General features: G+C 37.2%; 1 protein-coding gene and 1 pseudogene across 4 annotated transcripts in view; one reads left to right on the top strand and one right to left on the bottom strand.

The window, feature by feature from the left end:
- The window catches only part of ELP4 (elongator acetyltransferase complex subunit 4), a 276,959-nt gene that overhangs the window by 193,654 nt on the left and 64,069 nt on the right, over positions 1 to 19,236 (bottom strand). For all 4 annotated transcript variants that reach the window (XM_004369749.1, XM_023737996.1, XM_023737989.1 and 1 more), the window contains exon 4: positions 404 to 535. In XM_004369749.1, coding sequence (XP_004369806.1) covers positions 404 to 535 — 132 coding nt within the window. The remainder of the gene's footprint in view (positions 1 to 403; positions 536 to 19,236) is intronic.
- LOC101354552 (cytochrome c-type heme lyase pseudogene) lies at positions 15,579 to 16,865 on the top strand (annotated as a pseudogene).

Here is a 19,236-nt window from a genome sequence, read left to right as displayed (position 1 = left end):
GGGTGAGACCAGTGGAGTATCTTAGATGGCTGCTCACAGGCTTTTAAGACCCCAGACGCTACTCACCAAGGTAGAATGTAGAACATTTTCTTTATAAACTGCGTTATGCCAACTGAGCTAGATGTTCCCTGAGACCATGGTCCCCACAGCCCTCCGCCCAGCAACTCGGTCCCTCAGGGAATTTGGATGTGTCTATGGAGCTTCCATGATCTTGCCTTGTACAAGTTGTTCTGGCTTCCCCAGTATTGTGTACTGTCTTACCCTTCACCAAAGTTACCACTCATCTATTGTCTAAATAAACAATATATATTTTATATAACAGGTATGCCACAAGAGATCTGATGAAATGAAAAAAAAAAAAATACATTTGCAAATTTTAGAAATAGTTTCTATGTTGACTTGCCTCCATCTTGGGTAATAACTGGTAACGCCAAGCTATTTTCATCTCAATATTAGGTTCTGGTGTTTTATGATTACATGTGTCCTCATCAAATTCTTTTTTACAATTATCATCAAGAAATGGTGCAGGAAGTTCCTGAGAAAAAAGAATGAAACATTATTGAGTATCTATGGTAAAAAAATTTGACAATTTTCTTAAATCATAACGTTAGCAATATTAGAACTTTCCAATTTATTAAAAACTGATGCCTTAAAAACTGATGGAAACAAAGTTACGACATAACATTTCTAATATAAAAGGGTTTATTATTTAATATGGAGTTAGTACTGAATAAGAATTTAAAGAAAATATTCAAATTTCTACTCTATCTTCACAAAAATCAACTGTTATTCCAATGAGAAGCTATTTTCATTTTGTTTTTTACTTATACACTTAAGGCACGGTCTGGAATTAGCATTTACGTATTACATGTAATTATTGTTATGTTTGCCACAAGGTAAAAATAAAGCATGTGCACAATCTGTTTACTGGTTTGTAATTCTAGAATTCAAAAAACTCATTCACCGAAATAATGGGTGAAGTAACAACTAAGAATAAAGACATTTATTTTGCCCGTATCAAATGTTAGTTTGCACCTGCAAGCTAATGTCTCTTCTTTAACAATGAAAATAGAATTTCAAATCTCTGATTAAATGAAGAGACACTGAATTCTAATCTTACTTTTTCTTTTTTGGAAGGCTTATCCACAGAGTAAAAAAAACATAAAAACATTTTTCTGAAGGGGTACTTTAGAAATAATGCACAAAAAAAGTACATAAATTTCTTGGAGAAGCAAAGCGCATGCAATAATTTTGTTTTAACTTTGATTAGCCAGAATCATAAAGATAATATGGGACACTGGATTTGTAAATGTAATGTAATCTTATCCTATGTTATAAATTAGTCTAACTTGCAACTTTTACTTTTCAAGATAAAATTTACTTATGCTTAGAGTCATGTCAACTTGCATTGGAAATGTATTGGAAAATACATTAACTATCATAAATTGTAGTTACCTCCTAAAAGACCTCAAAGGGAATTCATACTATAATTTATGTCAGTATTAGTAGGAACTAATTATATCATTTAAGTTCTGGATCCATCATCCCTAGCGAAGCATTAGTATCTTATGACACATAAGTAACTTCTTCTTCCAATGCAAATAAATATTTGTGAGTCCGCAGAGTGTGATATAGCACGGTGTTACAGGCTTGAATTCCACAACCAGATTGTCTGGTTTCAGATCTCGACTTTGCACTAGTAACTGTTTATCTGTGTTACCTTGATCTCTCTATGTCTCTATTTTATCATCTGAAAAATGGAGATAATAGTACACACTTCACTGGGTTACAGAAAGGAATAAATGAATTAAAATGTAAAATGGAGAGAATGGCGTGTGCCACATTTTAAGCTTTCAGTAAATGTTAGATTACCAAAAGTTGGTCAAATTAATTGTCTTAACACATTTTGTATTGTCAATATTAGGCAATATTTAATGTAAAATATTTGGATTAACTTTTTTTCAATCTCAGGGACATCTACTAATAGTTATGGCAAGTAGCACCTCAACAATAAATGCAACAAGAATATTAAAAAAATTAATTTTTACAATAGACATGGAATGTATATATTTTAAATTTATAACAAACTATCTCCTACTGAAGTTGTCAAGGATTTCAAATTTTACTTGGATCCACAATCAATACCTATTGACGCAGCAGTCAAGAAATCAAATAATGCATTGCATTGGGCAAATCTGCTGCAAAAGCCCTTTTTAAAATGTTAAAAAGCAAAGATGTCTTTAAGGACTAAGGTATGCCTGATGTGCAAGACATGGTGTTTTCAATCACCTCAAATGCATGGGAAAGCTGGACAATGAATAAGGAAGATCGAAGAAGAATTGATGTCTTTGAATTATGGTGTTAGCAAAGAATACTGAATACACCTGGACTGCCAGAAGAACGACCAAGTCTGTCTTGGAAGAAGTATAGCCAAAATGTTCCTTAGAAGAAAGGATGGCAAGACTATGTCTCCCATACTTTGGACGTGTTATCATGAGGGACCAGTCCCTAGAGAAGGACATCATGCTTGGTAAACCAGAAGGTCAGCAAAAAAGTTGAAGACCCTCAACGAGATGGACTGACACAGTGGCTCCAACAGTGGGCTCAAGCATAACAGTGATTATGAAGATGGCAAAGAACCAGGCAGTATTTCATTCTGTTGTACACAGGATCGCTATGAGTTGCAATTGATTCAACAGCATCTAACAAGAACATGTCCTATTATTTAAAATATGCCAATTTTCAACAGAAATTTTCTTACATTGAGACGTTTAGTATTAAAGAAATAGTTCTAAATTAAAATATTAGAGACCTTTTATAAAATAAAATATTAAAGACTTTCTAAATAAGATGAGATAAAAAATAGGTAAGCATTTTCCTCTTTAAGTGAATATGTATCTACTCCAATAGTAGAAATTCACCATTAAAAGATTTTTTTTTATATGTGATGCAAATGATAATGGTCCTATTTTTAGTACTGATAAAGCAAATAATCATTTCCTAAAGTTAGAGATGAAAATTTCAAAAGATGTAAAGAAAGTACAATTTAACAGTGGTGGTTGTTGTGTGCTGTCAAGTCAATTCCGACTCATAAGTGACCCTATAGGACAGAGTAGAACTGCCCCATAGGGTTTCTTAGGTTGTAATCTTTAGTGGCAGATCACCAGATCTTTTCTCACGCGGAGTGGTTGGTAGATTCGAACTGCCAAGCTTTCAGTTAGTAGCCGAGAACTTAACCATTATGCAACCAGGGCTCCTTACTTTAACAATTAATGTCCATTTAATGATTATGTTTTGTTATATATTTTTTTATTGAGATAAAATTCATATTACATAAAATTCACCATTTTAAGTTATACCATTAGTGGTTTTTAGAACATTCAGAGTTATGTAAACCATCAAACCAAAAATAAACCCATTGCCTTCGAGTTGATTCTGACTCATAGCGACCCTATAGGACAAAGCAGAACGGGCCCACAGGGTTTCCAAAGAGCAGCTGGTGGATTCGAACTGCCGACCTTTTGGTTAGCAACCAAATGCTTAACCACTGCACCACTACTATCTAATTCCAGAATATTTTCAACACCCAAAAAGAAACCACATGCCCACTAAGCAGTGACTCCTCATTCCCCCTTCCTCATAGTCCCTGGTAGCCACTAATCTACCTTCTTTCTCTGTTGATTTGTGTATTTTGAACATTTCATATAAATAGAATCATATAATTTGTGGACTTTCGTGACTGGCTTCTTTCATTTAGCATAATGCTTTCAAAGTTCATCCATGTTATAGTATGTATCAGTACTTTATTTCTTTTTATGGCTGCATAATATTCCATTGTATGGATATGTCATATTTTGTTTATCTATTCATCAGATGATAGACATTTGGGTTGTTTCCACTTTTTTAGCTATTATGATACAGCCAAAATATATGATGGCCAAAATATATAATAGATATTATATCATATGTAATATGGTATAATGCTGCTATGAACATTGTATGTAAGTTTTTGTGTGAACATGTTTTCAATTCTCTTGAGTATATACCTAGGAGTGGAATTACTGTATCACAGTAATTCTATGGAGTCCCTGGGTGACACAAACCGTTAAGCACCTGGCTGGTAAGTGAAATGTTGGTGGTTCAAGTCCACCTAGGTGCACCTCAGAAGAAAGGCTGGTGATCTACTTTTGAAAAATCGACTGAAAACCCTATGGAATACAGTTCTATTCTGACATACACGGGGGTCACCATGAGTCAGAATCAAATTGACAGAAACTGGTTTGTTTTGTTTTTGATGTATGTTAACACTATAGAAACTTTCTGAGGAACTGCTAGACTGTTTTCCATAGTGGCTATACCATTTTTACATTCCTACCAGTAATGGCAGGAAAAAAATCAAACCCATTGCTGTTGAGTTGATTTCGACTCATAACAGGGTTTCAATTTCTCCACATGCTCACCAACGTTCACTATTTGTTTTTATAGCTTCCTTGTTGATGTTGTCAGTTGCTGTTGAGTCAATTTCAACTCATGGTGACCCTATATGTTACACAGTAGAACTGCTCCATAGGGCTTTCTTGGCTATAAGTTTAATGAAAGCAGATTCCAAGGCCTTTTCTTCTGTGGTACTGGTGGGTGGGTTCGAACTGCCAACCTTTAGGTTAGCAGATGAGCACAAACCATTTGCGCCACCTTAGTGGGTGTGAAGTAATCTCACAGTGCATTTCCCTAATGACTAATGATGTTGAGCATCTTCCCACGTGCTTGTTGGCCATTTGTAGATCCTCTCTGGAGCAATGCCGATTGAATTCCTTTGCCCATTTTTAAAAATTAGGTTGTTCATCTTTTTGTTCTTGAGTTGTAAGATCTCTTTATGTATTCTGGATACTGGACGCTTATCAGATACATGATTTGCAAATACTTTCTCTCATTGTATAGGTTGTCTTTTCACTTTCTTGGCAGTGTCCTTTGCTACACAATTTTTAATTTTGATGAAGTTGAATTTATTTATTTTTTCTTTTATTGCTTGTGCTTTTGGCATCATATTTAAGAAACCATTGCTTAATCCAAGGCAACAAAGATTTACACCCATGTTGCCTTCTATGAGTTTTATAGTTTTAGCTCTTACATTTAGGTCTTTGATCCATTTTGAGCTAATTTTTATATGTGGTATACAGTAGGGGTTCTTATTATTTTTATAAGACTGAAGTATCTGTTACATTGCAAAGTATAATTTATTGAGTCCCTCTATGTGCCAAGTCCTAGTCTAGGTTTGGGGGATATAAGAGTGAAAAAAGTCCCTACTCTCATGACACTTAGTAACAATAACATGAGCACACATCTATAGGACTAACTCTATTGTAGGTACTATTCTAAGTGATTTAGATATATTGATTCAGTCCTCATAATAGTCTTATGAGGTAGGTGGTATTACTATCCCTTTTTTTACGTAGTGGGGAACTGAAACATAGATAGATTAAGTGATTAAGTGTACACATGGCCAGAGCTAGTAATGATGGAGCAGGGATTTGAACCTGGGCAATCTGACTCCAGAGTATGTGTTCTTAACCACCAGGCAATATGGTCTCTATAATAAGCTTTCATTCTAGTTGGAGGAGCAAAATAATAAACTAGCAAAATAAATAAGTCACATGGTAACAATAGCAGAAAAATAGAGCAAGGAAAGAAGGCAGAGGCTTTATTTTAGTTCGGGTAGTCAGGGATGGCTCTCTGATAAGGTCAAAACTGATGCAGACAAGATAATTTTATATATAATTAATTGAAATTCTATAGAAATACATGTAAGCATATGTAAATATTAGGATATGTTACTATAAATACTTTTCATGTAAATATACCATCCACATATAATTAATAAATTTTCAGAATTATAGCTAAGATAGTCCTAAGATTAGTAGATAGTAGATAGTCCTAAGACAGTAGAAAGAGCACTACTTATTTTTATGCCAATAATGCACATCCTCTACGTTCGTTTGCCAACTGTGCCCTCCCTCAGTGAGATATTTTCGTAAGTATGCTATGCTACTTTTTTTAACAGCAAAATGTAAAAAAATTGGCATAGCGGTACTTATGAAAATATCTCATGGGGGGAGGGTACAGTTGACAAACAGACATAGAAGGTGAGTGTTATTTGCATAGAAATATGGTAATATTAAGAGATTCAGGTATACGAAGGATTCAAGGATCCATAATTTAATCCTGCTTCATTTTTCATATGTATATATAAAACCTATGGTACAGTAAAAAGGGGAGTATAAAAGCGGACTAGATGATCCTCACAGTCTATATTTCTATATAGTTCTCTCGTCTCTGAATTTCCATTTCACTTTCATCTGTGCTAAAAATTTTGGTATTTCATCATATACAGCTTTATAGTCATCTATATTTCATGATCTCTAATCTCATCTAAAGGAGCCCTGGTGGTGCAGAGATTAAAGCACTTGACTCCTAACTGAAAGGTTGGTGGTTTGAAACCACCAGCGACTCCACGGGAGAAAGAAGTGGCAGTTGGCTTCTGTACAGATTTACAGCTTTGGAAACCCTGTGGGGTTGCTATGAGTCAAAGCGACTCAATGGCAGTGGGTAATCTCATTTTCTCATCAAGAATGGCAAGTTTCTTGAGTTAGGGATTATATAGTAATAATAATTTTTTTTTTCTTTTTACTTCTTATAAACCTAGCACAATAACAAGTACAAAGATACTAGACAGATTCTTGTTGAACTGAACCAAACAAACTTCCAGGAGCAATCTCTCAGTCAGCGCTGTCACGAGGTGCCTAGGTCACTGTCAGAGGGGGTGACACTAAAATGATTGTCTACAAAAATATCCCTATAGTTATTTATAACAACATAAACATTTTTTGTAGGCCCAGCTCACATGCATCAATATAACTACAAAGCTAGAACTTTATACTTTTACTTTTTGAACCTTCTAAAGTGCTCCAGTCAGAGCTGTCATTATTATCCATTTACAATGATGCTTTGAACCACATGGTTTCCTCTGCATGCACTCACTACAAGCACACGCTGTTGTTTTCGTTGCTGCCAGTGTTTTTATAGTCGCTGATTTTATCAAATTTGTGTTTTAGCTACAATATTGTGGTAATTAGTTATTTGTGAATCTATATCAATAACTTTTTTGAGAATGAAGCAGTAATTAAAGGAAAAGAAGAAGTGATATACGGTAAGTACAATTTATGAGTAACATTAATACAAAAAACATTACTAAGGATACTGTATGGGATGGTACGGGAGGAAGCCTGTGGGGAGGGACACCACGAGTTACCGCACTAGGTGACACCAACCCTAGTGACATCACCGTTCTGAGTGGATCTATTTTCTGTTATTCTTAAGAAAATTAATACCACAGCTCTTTTTGGGTTCCTTATGTTTCAAGTGCTAATTTTTTTTTTAAGTTGCAATTACTTCTCAGGACTAATTACATCCATGTTTTCCATTTAATATTAATTTAGTGCAAAATGTTCAACTTGTAGTTTATCTCACAATCTATATGAGTGATAGATTTTTCAAAATCAACACAAATTTTATCTTACATATGCTACCTATAAAAATTTTAACCATTTTTCTACTATACCTTTTTAACCTATAAAAATAGTACCAAACTACCCTTATAAAAACTATTACTATTAGTTTTACAAGTAGTAAATGCTCACCATAGAAAACTGTAAGGTACAGAAACAAATAAAAAAGAAAACAATCACCCATTAATCTACCACCCAGGAATAATCACTCTGAACACATTAGAGTATTTCTCTCCATTCTCACATACACTCACATACACGACAAATTTCTATGTATGCACGCATATAATTATTTTACAGAAATGATTATTGCTTATTGTGCACATGATAGCATTTTATTTGTATTCTGCATTCTAACTTAGTATATTGTGAGGATTTCCACATTTAATCATTTTTCAAAACTAAGATTTTCAATGGTTGTATAATATTATATGGCTTAATCAAAATTCAGTTTTTCATTTCCCTACTATTGGAACTTCAGCTTGTGTGTAGTCCAAAAATGATGCAAAAAACTTTATCGTTCAAAACATAGACACTTTTTGCGTTTCTGATTATTATTCCTTCCATGAGACATACAGAAAAGAATAAGGAGACCTAACCAAAGCAAATCAGTTTCTACAAGGTGGCTTTAAAAAATCCTAACAATAGTTATACTTGCAAAACAAACCAGTAATTTCAGCAAGCAAGGTGCAATAGTCTTGCCCAGAAATAGAGGGACTGTTGAAAATATTTAAAAGGAATGATAAGCTACCCCTAGATCCCTTACTTTCCCCTAAGAGCCAGGATACTACTCCTCCCCCACTGTGCAGGAGAAATGGAGAGGTCAAATCAGACAAGCTTTGGTTGTAGGAGCACTGCAGAGGTCACGGGTGGGCATCATATTGAAAACAGGGTAATTTACTGAAAGTTTTCATACAGAAGGGTGAGATGACTCCCGCTCCTCTTACACATACACATATACAGCCAGCTCCCACCGCTAGGCTCTTAGAAGGCCAGAAGCCATCGTATACAGAACAGACAGGAGACTGAGAGATTGGAGGATTCCCTCCTGGGAAAATTGACAAAATAAAGAGAAAAGACCTTTAGAGAGATACCATTAGATCAATTAACAGTAAACCTACCAGTTTACAAATATGCCTAAACACATGGCTATACCAATAAGTTTTTCAGTGTCTTACTCTTAAATATGAATGGACAGACAAGAAACATCAGATATTTAAGAACAACTTCTAACATGGAATTCAAAGACCAAGACAAATGAGCAGGATTGAACCAATGCCTGAAATAGATGAAAACATCATAACAATAAAAATATCTATTATATATGAGAGTATATCCATAAAAGAATAATAGTTCAGTAAAAGGAACTATCAGAAAAAAATGAAGAGTCTGTAGAAATGAAAAATGTAATAGCAGATTGGAAACAAACAAACAAAAAACTGACTAGAAGGGCTGGAAGATCAAGTTAATTAAATCTCTCAGGAAAAAAAAAAAGACAATAATGATAACAATGATAATTTTAAAAATCACAGTATCTAACATTTTTTAAAGTGCTTTCCAACTGTCAGGCACTATTCTAAACACTTCACCCAATTAACATATTTAATCCTAAAAACAATCCTAAGACGTAAACACTATTATTAAACTCATTTTACACATGAAGATATTGGAGCACAGAGGTTAATTAACTTGTCCAAGACCACAAAGTAGGTAAGTGGCAGAGCCAGAATTTCAACTCGAGAAGTTTGTCTCTATATATCTCAATCTCTTAATCACTATTCTATAGTGGTTAAAGAGTTAGAAAAGAAAGAGAAAAGGGGGAAAAAAACAGATAATTAGTCCAGGAGGTCGAACACTCTAGAAGGACTTTTAGAAAAAGAAACAGAAAATATAGCAAGGGAAAATATCAAACAGATAGTCTGGGAGAAATTTCCGGAACTGAAAAATAGGAGATTTTAGATTTAAAATCCTACTGAGTACACAAACCATGAATGAAAACAGACCTACATCAAGGCATAAAAATTCTGACATTTCAGAAGCATAGGAAATAAATAGAAAATTTGAAAACCTTTTGTGGGGTAGGGTGGGGACACGTTAAACAGAGAAGATCAAAAATGAGAATGGCTTCAAACTTAGCAACAAACCTGGACTTTTTGCAGGAAAAATTATTTCCAGCCTAGAATTCTATATTCGGCTAAACTAATATTAAATTTGAGGGTGGAATAAAGACATTTTCAGATATGCAAAATTTTCAAAGACTACCACCTCACTCTTACCCTCTACCTCCATTCATTGTTTCTTAAGAATTTATTAGAGTATGTGCTCCACCAAAACAAGGGATAAACTAATAAATATTTACAAAGGGATCCAGGAAAAAAGACTTCCTACACAGGAGCAAGGTCAAGGCAATTCCTAGAATGATAGGTAAGGGAAGTGTCAGAATAACAGTTGTGTAGCATGCCTAGGTTCAAAAGCTCAGCTGCTAACCCAAAGGTCGGCAGTTCGAATACACCAGCCACTCCCTGGAAACCCTACGGGGCAGGTCTACTTTATTGGATAGGGTTGCTGTGAGTCGGAATCGACTGCACAGCAATGGGTTTGGTTCTTCAGTTTAGCACACCTAGAGAGCAAGCAGTTCATTTTGGAGTGTGAGGATGGAGAACTCTAAGGGAATGATGCTTGAGCACATTAAGAAGAATACAGAAGAGCTACCTGGGCATCCAACTGGAAGAGATCCATATACATGCCCATTCCAAAGAGAGTTGATCAAAGAGAATGAGGAAATTATGGATCATTAATATCACATGCTAGCATAATTTTGCTGAAGATAATTCAAAAATGGCTACAGCCATACATCTACAGGGAACTGCCAGAAGTTTACGCTGATTCAGAAGAGGACATGGAACAAAGGATATCATTGTCAGAAGATCTTGGCTGAATGCAGAGAATATCAGAAAGACGTGTACCTGTGTTTCATAGACTATGCAAAGGTATTCGAGTACGTGGATCATAACAAATTATAGATAACATTACCAAGAATGGGAATTCCAGAAAACTTAATTGTGCTATGTGGAATCTGTACATGGATCAAGAGGCAGACATTTGAACAGAACAAGAGGATACCGGGTAGTTTAAAAATGGAAAAGATCTGCAAGGATTTTATCATTTCAACTTACTTATACAAATTGTATGCCCTGAATCTCGGATGAACAAATAATACAAAAAGCTGGATGATATAAGAACGTTGAGTCATGACTGGAGGAAGTCTCATTAACAACCTATGATAAGCAGATAATACAACCTTGGTTGCCAAAAATGAAGACGACATGAAACACTTACTAATGAAGGTCAAAGACTACAACCTTCAATATGGATTACACCTCAACATAAAGAAAACAAAAATCCTCACAACTGGCCCAATAAGCAACGTCATGATAAACGGTGAAGAAAGTGAAGTTGTCAAGGATTTCATTTTACATGGATCAACAACCAATGCTCATGAAAGCAACAGTCAAGAAATCAAACAATATATCGCATTGGGAAATCTGCTAAAAAAGACTAAAGTGTAAAAAAGCGAAGATGTCAATTTGTTGACTAAGGTGCACCTGACCCAAGCCATGGTCTTTTCAATTACCTCATATGCATGTGAAAGTTGGACAATGAAAACGGAAGACTGAAGGCAAACTGATGCATTTGAATTGTGGTTCTGACAAAGAATACTGAATACACCATGGACTGTCAAAAGAATAAACAAATCTGTCTTGGAGGAAGTACTGCCAGAATGCTCCTTTACCACTTCATCAGAAAAGGCCAATCATTAGAAAAGGATGTGTTTTTCAGTAGAGTAGAGGATCTCTGAAAATGAGGGAAACCTCCATGGAATGGATTGACAAGGTAGCTGCAAAAAGGGGCTTACACATACCAAAGACTGTCAGGATGGCACAGGACCGGGCAATGTTTCATTCTGTTATAAATAAGGTTGCTGTGAGTCGACTGGAAGGCAACTAACAAGAAGTGAAAAATTTGCAGATGAATTAGTAATGGATACAGATGAAAAACTGAGACAATTATTAACTTCAGGAAAAAATAATTGTTGTACTAAAACAGGCAGTATAATTGGTGGTGGTGGTTGCTGTGTCGATCAACTCTGCCTCATAGTGGGCCCATGTGTGCAAAGTAGAACTGTTTCATAGGGTTTTTAAGGCTGTGACCGTCCTGAAGCACACTGCTAGGCCTGTATCCAGAGATGCTGCTGGATGGGTTGGAACCACCAACCTTTTGACTAGCAGTTGAAGGCTTAACCCTTTGTGTCACCCAGGGATCCGAAGTATAATTATACAATGTTAAATATTGTGAATAATAAACTGTCATAATGTAATTTCAGAATATTGATTTAACCAGAGAAGGTGATTTAAATATATTGGAAAGAGAAATAGAGAGAAAACAGGGAGGAAAATAGAGACAGGCAGTGTGTGTGTGTGTCTGTGTGTGTGTGTGTGAGGAGTTACTATTGTATGAGAGCTAAATCAAAGAGATGGATTGACACAGGCTCAAACATAGCAATGATTGTGAGGATGATGCAGGACCGGACACTGTTTCTTTCTGTTGTACTATGGTCGCTATGAGTCGGAAACGACTTGATGGCACCTAACAACAATAACAAATCTTCATAGTTTATTTTATGATGCTAATAGACATAAAAATGGGAGTGGGGAGGGACACGATTATAGCTCAGTACTGAAGTCACTCCTGAGGTTTACCATTCAGCCAAAGATCAGACAGATCCATAAAACAAAATGAGACTAAATGGGCACACGAGGCCAGGGGCAAGAACAAAAAGGCAGGAGGGGGCAGAAAAGCTGGTACTGGGAACCAAAAGTCGAGAAGGGGAGAGTGTTGACAGGTCATGGGGTTGGCAACCAATGTCACAAAACAATAAGTGTATTAATTGTTTAATGAGAAACTAGTTTGCTCTGTAAACTTTCATCTAAAGTACATTAAAAAAAAAAAAAGGGAGTGGAGGGAGATGGGGCCAAAATGGCAGAGTAGTCAGATGCTTCCAGTGGACCCCCTTACAACAAAGACCCAAAAAAACAAGTGATTTGATTATATATGGCAATCTGGGAGCCCTGACATTCAAAGGTAGAGTTGAGGAACTGGACTGAGTGGCATGGGGAGGGAGAGACGGTTCAGAAGCAACGAGGAGTTGCCAGATCTGACCCGGCAAGAGCCTGAGCCCTTCAGGCCTGAGCAGCTTGGGGGTGAGTGGTGAGGCAGGCAAATGGCAGTCCTAGGGAGGCGCGTTTTCTGCACCGGGAGAGACCCAGAGCCAGACAGTCTACACAGCCACCCAGAAACAGTGAGAAGCAGCCCTCATCGGAGAAAGATGAGTAATTGCATACGGCTTACCGTGCGGATCAAAAACACCCCCCTTAGGGAAGAACCTCTCTCCCATTTACCTCCCTACTTCCTGCTCTGCACTAGGTCCTGGACCAGTTTCAGCAACTGCCAAGTCACCTGGGCTGGATGTAGGATCCATCACACGCCTGGAGCCACTTTCCTTGCTTTGGAGAGTGAACAAATTAACAAGCATGGGTAAAAATAAACTGCAGGCTCCCCTAAGGCAAGAACCCAGGGTAGACACAGATCCTTTGCCTAGGCACAGGCATAAGAGGTCCATGGACTTTGACTGCCTTTCCCCCTTGTGTGGGCCCATTTCAACAGCGTAGGCTCTCATTACCGTAGTACAACAGGGTATATACCTGAACTCTAACTGTTTCAGCTGTGAAGTGGCAGGTTCTTGACATTTGACACTGCTCTTCCCATTAAGCACGGTCTTGACCTACCCACATCAGGGGCCTGAGGACTGATGCCTCCACCCACGCCACCTAGCCACCTGCAATAGGTCCCATGAATAAGAGGTGCCCCCCAGTCATTACAGCCAACAGCATTAGGTACTCATAGTCCGGCTGCAAAACCAACCCACCTATGCGCTCTAGGGAATAGGGACATTCCTTCCTCCTAGACTGTCGGGGGTGGCCATCAGCCCCCTGCCTTGCTCAGAGTGAGTCCCCCTGCTGCAGCCAGATGCCTGTGCCTACACCAATCACCCATGCCTCTCTAGACTGTAAGGGAGAGCCTACACCACACACTTGGTGGCTATCTACCTGGGCACCTGAGCTGAATCCATACAGTAGGAGTGGGCAGACTCCTGAGCTCACATACCTAGTAACAGATCTAACCACCTGGTGACAGGACATTAGAGCTTCAAAGCTGCCAATAATCATACTAGCTCATATGAGCAGCCTATTTGGGCATATCAAAACAAAATAAGAAGCAAGGACACAGTAAGCAAACATAAAATAAATAAATATAATAACTTACTGATGGCTCAGAGACAGGAGTCAATATCAAATCACATAAAGAGGCAATCCATGATGGCTTCAGCAAGCTCCCAAAATAAAGAATCTAGAAATTTCCCAGAGAAGGAAACTTTCTTGGAATTACTGGAGGCAGAATACAAAAGATTAATACACAGAACTCTTCAAGAAATTAGGAAGGAAATTAAGCAAAATGCAGAACATGCAATAGAAGAAATTAAAAAGATTAGAGAAGAGCATAATGACACACTTAACAGGCTGCAAGAATCCATAGAGAGATAGCAATCAGAAATCCAGAAGATTAACAATAAAATGTCAGACAACTGAACAGAAAGTCACAGGAGCAGAATTGAGGCAACGGAAGTCAGAATTAGTGAGATTGAAGATAAAGCACTTGACACCAACTTATTTGAGGAAAAATCAGATAAAAAGGATTAAAAAAATAAGGAAACCCTAAGAATTATGTGGGACTCTACCAAGAGGAACAACCTACGAGTGACTGGATTACCAGAACGGGAGGGTAACAGAAAATACACAGAGAATTGTCGAAGATTTGTTCGAAGAAAACTTCCCTGATATTGTGAAAGAGGACAAGGTATCTATCCAAGATGCGCATCAAACCCCGCATAAGGAAGATCCTAAAAGAAAATCACCAAGACATATTATAATCAGACTTGACAAAACCAAAGATAAAGAGAGAATTTTAAGAGTGGCTAAGGACAAACAAAGAGTCTTCTACAAAGGGGAGTCAATAAGAATGAGCTCGGACTACTCAGCAGAAACCACGCAGGCAAGAAGGCAATGGGATGACATACAGAAAGTCTTAAAGGAAAAAAACTGCCAGCCAAGAATTATATATCCAGCAAAACTGTCTCTTAAATATGATGGCAAAATAAGGGCATTTCCAGATAAACAGAAGTTAAGGGAACTTGCAAAAAACCAAAACAAAATTACAAGAAATACTATAGGGAGTCCTCTGGTTAGAAAACCAGTAACATCAGATAACAACCCAAGACTAGAACATAGGACAAAGCAACCAGATATCAACCCAGATAGGGAAGTCACAAAAGGAAATCAAAACTAAAACACTGAAAATAGGGAAACGGATGTCAATATGTAAAAAATGACAACATTAAAACAAAAAAGAGGGACTTAGAAAATATAGAGAGATTTTTCATACGTAGAGGAAGTCAAGGTGATATAAAGAAATGAAAGTCTGGTATAAACTACGAAAAATAGGGGTAAATATTAAGGTAACCACAAAGGAAACTAACAATCCTACTAGTCAAAATAAAAAACTAGAAAAATATAAAGACTCAGCAAACACAAAATCAACATCAATGAAAATGGTGAAAAGAAAATACATAAGAAAAAAACTCACTACAGAAAACTAAGTGGAATGAAGAAACAGTGAACAACACACAAAAAAAGACATCAAAATGACAGCACTAAACTCATACCTATCAATAATTACACTGAATATAAATGGAATAAATACACCAAAAAAGAGACAGAGAGTGGCAGATTGGATTAAAAAACATGATCAATCTATATGCTGCCTATGAGACACACCGTAGACTTAAAGACGCAAACAAACTAAAACTCAAAGGATGGAAGAAAACATATCAAGCAAACAACGTTCAAAAGAGAGCAGGAGAAGCCCCGCCTTTGGAAAAGAAAACGGCAGCATGAGTGGCCGCCGTCTGTGACCGAGGCGACAGCGGTGACCAGAATCATTTGGAGTCAGGGCGGTGATTCAAGCCATGGGTTTGTCTGTACCTACTCCTGCTGTTGCAGTTCAGACCTCAAATGCTTCAGATCATCAGACAGCATCCCCGCCTTCAAGATGTCCAATGCATGAAGTGAAAATGAGAGGTTGGGCACTCAGCGCAAAACCGTCAGACTGCACCTGTGAGAGCAAAACGTACTCTGTGCCTGTCCACCAGGAGTGTGCGTAGGAGTACATGGAGTGCCCCATGAAGGCCACTGCGTCTGAGAATAAGGAGAATCTGGATCCTTCCAATCTGATGCCACCACCTAATCAGATGCCGGCCCCCGACCAGCCCTTTCCACTGTCTACTGCCAGGGAGGAATCCTCCATCCCAAGAGCAGACTCCCAGAAAAAGTGGGTTTACCCGACAGAGCAGATGTTTCGGAATGCAATGTTAAGGAAAGGGTGGAAGTGGAGAGATGAGGATATTAGTCAGAAAGATATGTATAATATCATTCGAATTCACAATCAGAATAATGAGCAGGCTTGGAAGGAGATTTTGAAGGGGGAAGCCCTCCACACCACAGAATGTCCTTGTGGTCCGTCATTCATTTGGTTTGGGGGTAAAGCTAAAGAGTATTCACCAAGGGCCAGACTCCTTTCGTGGACGGGGTATGAGTTGCCTTTTGACAGGCATGACTGGATCATCAACAGCTGTGGGACAGAGGTGAGGTATGTCATTGACGACTACGATGGTGGCGAGGTGAACAAGGAGTACCAGTTTACCATCTTGGACGTCCATTCTGCCTTGGATTCCCTCTCAGCGGTGTGGGACAGGACGAAGGCTGCCTGGTGGCGCTGGACTTCATAACCTCTGTTTTGTTTGAGATGGAAAAATAGAAACTATTTTTTTGAGAGCTATATTAAACTATTTTCCCCAAGGTGAATTACATTCATGATGAAACAGGAGCTCCAAGTTGGTAATCACACTCAAGCCTTTGCTTAGGGAAGAACCATTCTCTTTTGAATCACATTTTACTTTGCAGTTTATAGCAGGTCCTTTTACGTTTTCTTCCCATTCGGCTTAACTAGTAGCTTCTTAGTTTTTCCTTTAACTGCAGTGTTAACCTGTGTATTTAAACTAGAAAAGTCTGAACAACCTCTGAAAAAGAACTTTTCTAAAAAATGTGAGGAAAGCTGCTTTTTTGTCCTTACCGTTTTCGCATGAATACTTGATACGCAAACACTGAAAGCCAATTTGATTCTCAGGAGGTATTACCTTATCAAATATTTTAACTAATACTGTTCCTTATACATAAGAGGTAGTTGTGCTTTTTAAAATGTTAACCAGTATTTTTAAAGTCCATACAACGTGGTAGCGACCCCTGAACATAATGAAAAGGTATACACTGGAAATGTACTCATCAAAACTAAGACAAGTCTTAGATCTTCAAATTCTCATTTAAATGAAATTTTCAGACTGGACCCTGTTTTAAAATACAGGTAGTCCCCGACTTAGAATGGGGTTCTGTTCCAACAACTCCATCGTAAGTAGGTTCTGATGTAAGTAGAATACCGTTTTTTTTTGTTTTAGTTTTATTACTGACTTTTATTATCAATATCTTTATAAATCATAACGTTGAACATCTGAGAATGATAACATCAGCAAATGACGTGCTACATAATTGTACATATTACTAACAATAAGATGTACAAAAAAAACAAGTGGTCGTAAGTGCAGTTCGTTGTAAATGGAATACGTTGTAAGTTGGGGACTACCTATAGTTTCAACTATGCCAAGATTTGGTTGTGCTTTGGAATATATATCTAAACGGAAAATATTTTCTTTTTAACTCCTGTTGTTCTAATACATAACTCTGCTGCAAACAAACAGTCTCCTCATTGTCCCTGGCATTTGTTGAGTTATCCCAGCTTAGTCCTGTTCCTTCTGTCTGAAGTCATCCTTCTGGTAGACCTAATCTCAACCCTCAAAATCCTGGCTCAAGTTGCATTGCCGGCGATGGTCCCCACTCTAAATTTTGATTATATTTTATTACACATATGATTATATTTGAGTGTTAAAATTCACATGAAGAGTTGTTTTTTTTTTTTTTTTTTTGGGTGTAGAATGTTTGAATTAACGCACAGTCTCAGTTCAGATTTTTTTTTAAAGGAAGCTCTGAATTTGTTGTTGAAATTCCTTAGACCAGTAATTCATAAACCAGATGCTCTAATTCTAGTAGCATGTTACAGATGCCTGTTGGTTTTGGTTTTGTGTGTGTGCTGATAATAATAAATCCTTTAATTTATACGGAAAAAAAAAAGAGCAGGAGTGGCAAAATTAATCTCTGACAAAATAGACTTTAAAGTAAAATCCACCACAAAGGAACCATACACCAGGAGGACATAAATGTAAGAAATATTTACATACCCAATGACAGGGCTCCAAAATACATAAAACAAACTCTAACACCACTGAAAAAAGATACAGACAACTCCACAAAAGTAGTAGGAGACTTCAACACACAGCTTTTGGTGAAGGACAGAACATCCAAAATGAAGCTCAACAAAGACATGGAAGAGCTAAATGCTACAATCAACCAGCTTGATCTTGTAGACATATAATGACCACTTCACCCAACAGCAGCCACGTATACTTTATTTTCCAACGCACATGGAACATTCTCCAGAATAGACCACATATTACGCCATAAAGCAAGCCTTAACAAAATCCGAAGCATCAAAATATTACGAAGCATCTTTTCTTATCATAAAGCCATAAAAGTAGAAATCAACAACAGAAAAAGCAAGGAAAAAAAATCAAACACATGGAAGCTGAACAATACCTTGCTCAAAAACTACTGAGTTACAGAAGAAATTAAGGATGGAATAAAGAAATTCATAGAATCCAACGAGAATGAAAACACATCCTAACAGAACCTTTGGGACACAGCAAAAGCAGTGCTCAGAGGTCAGTTTATAGCAATAAATGCACACATCCAAAAAGAAGAAAGGTCCATAATCAAAAAATTAACCCTCACTGGAACAAGCACAAAGAGAGCAGCAAAAGAAGCCCTCAGGCAACAGAAGAAAGGAAATAATAAGAATTAGAGTAGAATTAAATCAAACAGAATAGAAAAACAACTGAAAGAGATAACAAGACCAAAAGCTGGTTATTTGAAAAGATCAACAAAATTGATAAACCACTGGCCAAGCTGACAAAAGAAAACCAGGAGAGGAAGCAGATAACCCGTATAAGAAATGAGATGGGTGATATCACAACAGACCCAACTGAAATCAAAAGAATCATAATAGAATACTATGAAAAATTGTACTCTAACAAATTTGAAAACCTAGAGGAAATGGACAAATTTCTAGAAACTCACTACTTACCTAACAACACAAACAGAGGTAGAACCATAACAAATAACAAAAGAAGAGGTTGAAAAGGTAATTCAAAAACCCCCAACAAAAAAAAGCCCTGACCCAGATGGCGTCACTGGAGAATTCTACCAAACTTTCAGAGAAGAGTTAACACCACTACTACTAAAGGTATTTCAGAGCATAGAAAAGGATGGAATAC

Source organism: Trichechus manatus, unplaced genomic scaffold (genome assembly GCF_000243295.1).
Source record: "Trichechus manatus latirostris isolate Lorelei unplaced genomic scaffold, TriManLat1.0 scaffold00006, whole genome shotgun sequence".
NCBI lineage: Eukaryota > Metazoa > Chordata > Mammalia > Sirenia > Trichechidae > Trichechus > Trichechus manatus.
The sequence above is the reverse complement of the archived record's forward strand: the minus strand, read 5'-3'. Positions and strand labels throughout refer to the sequence as shown.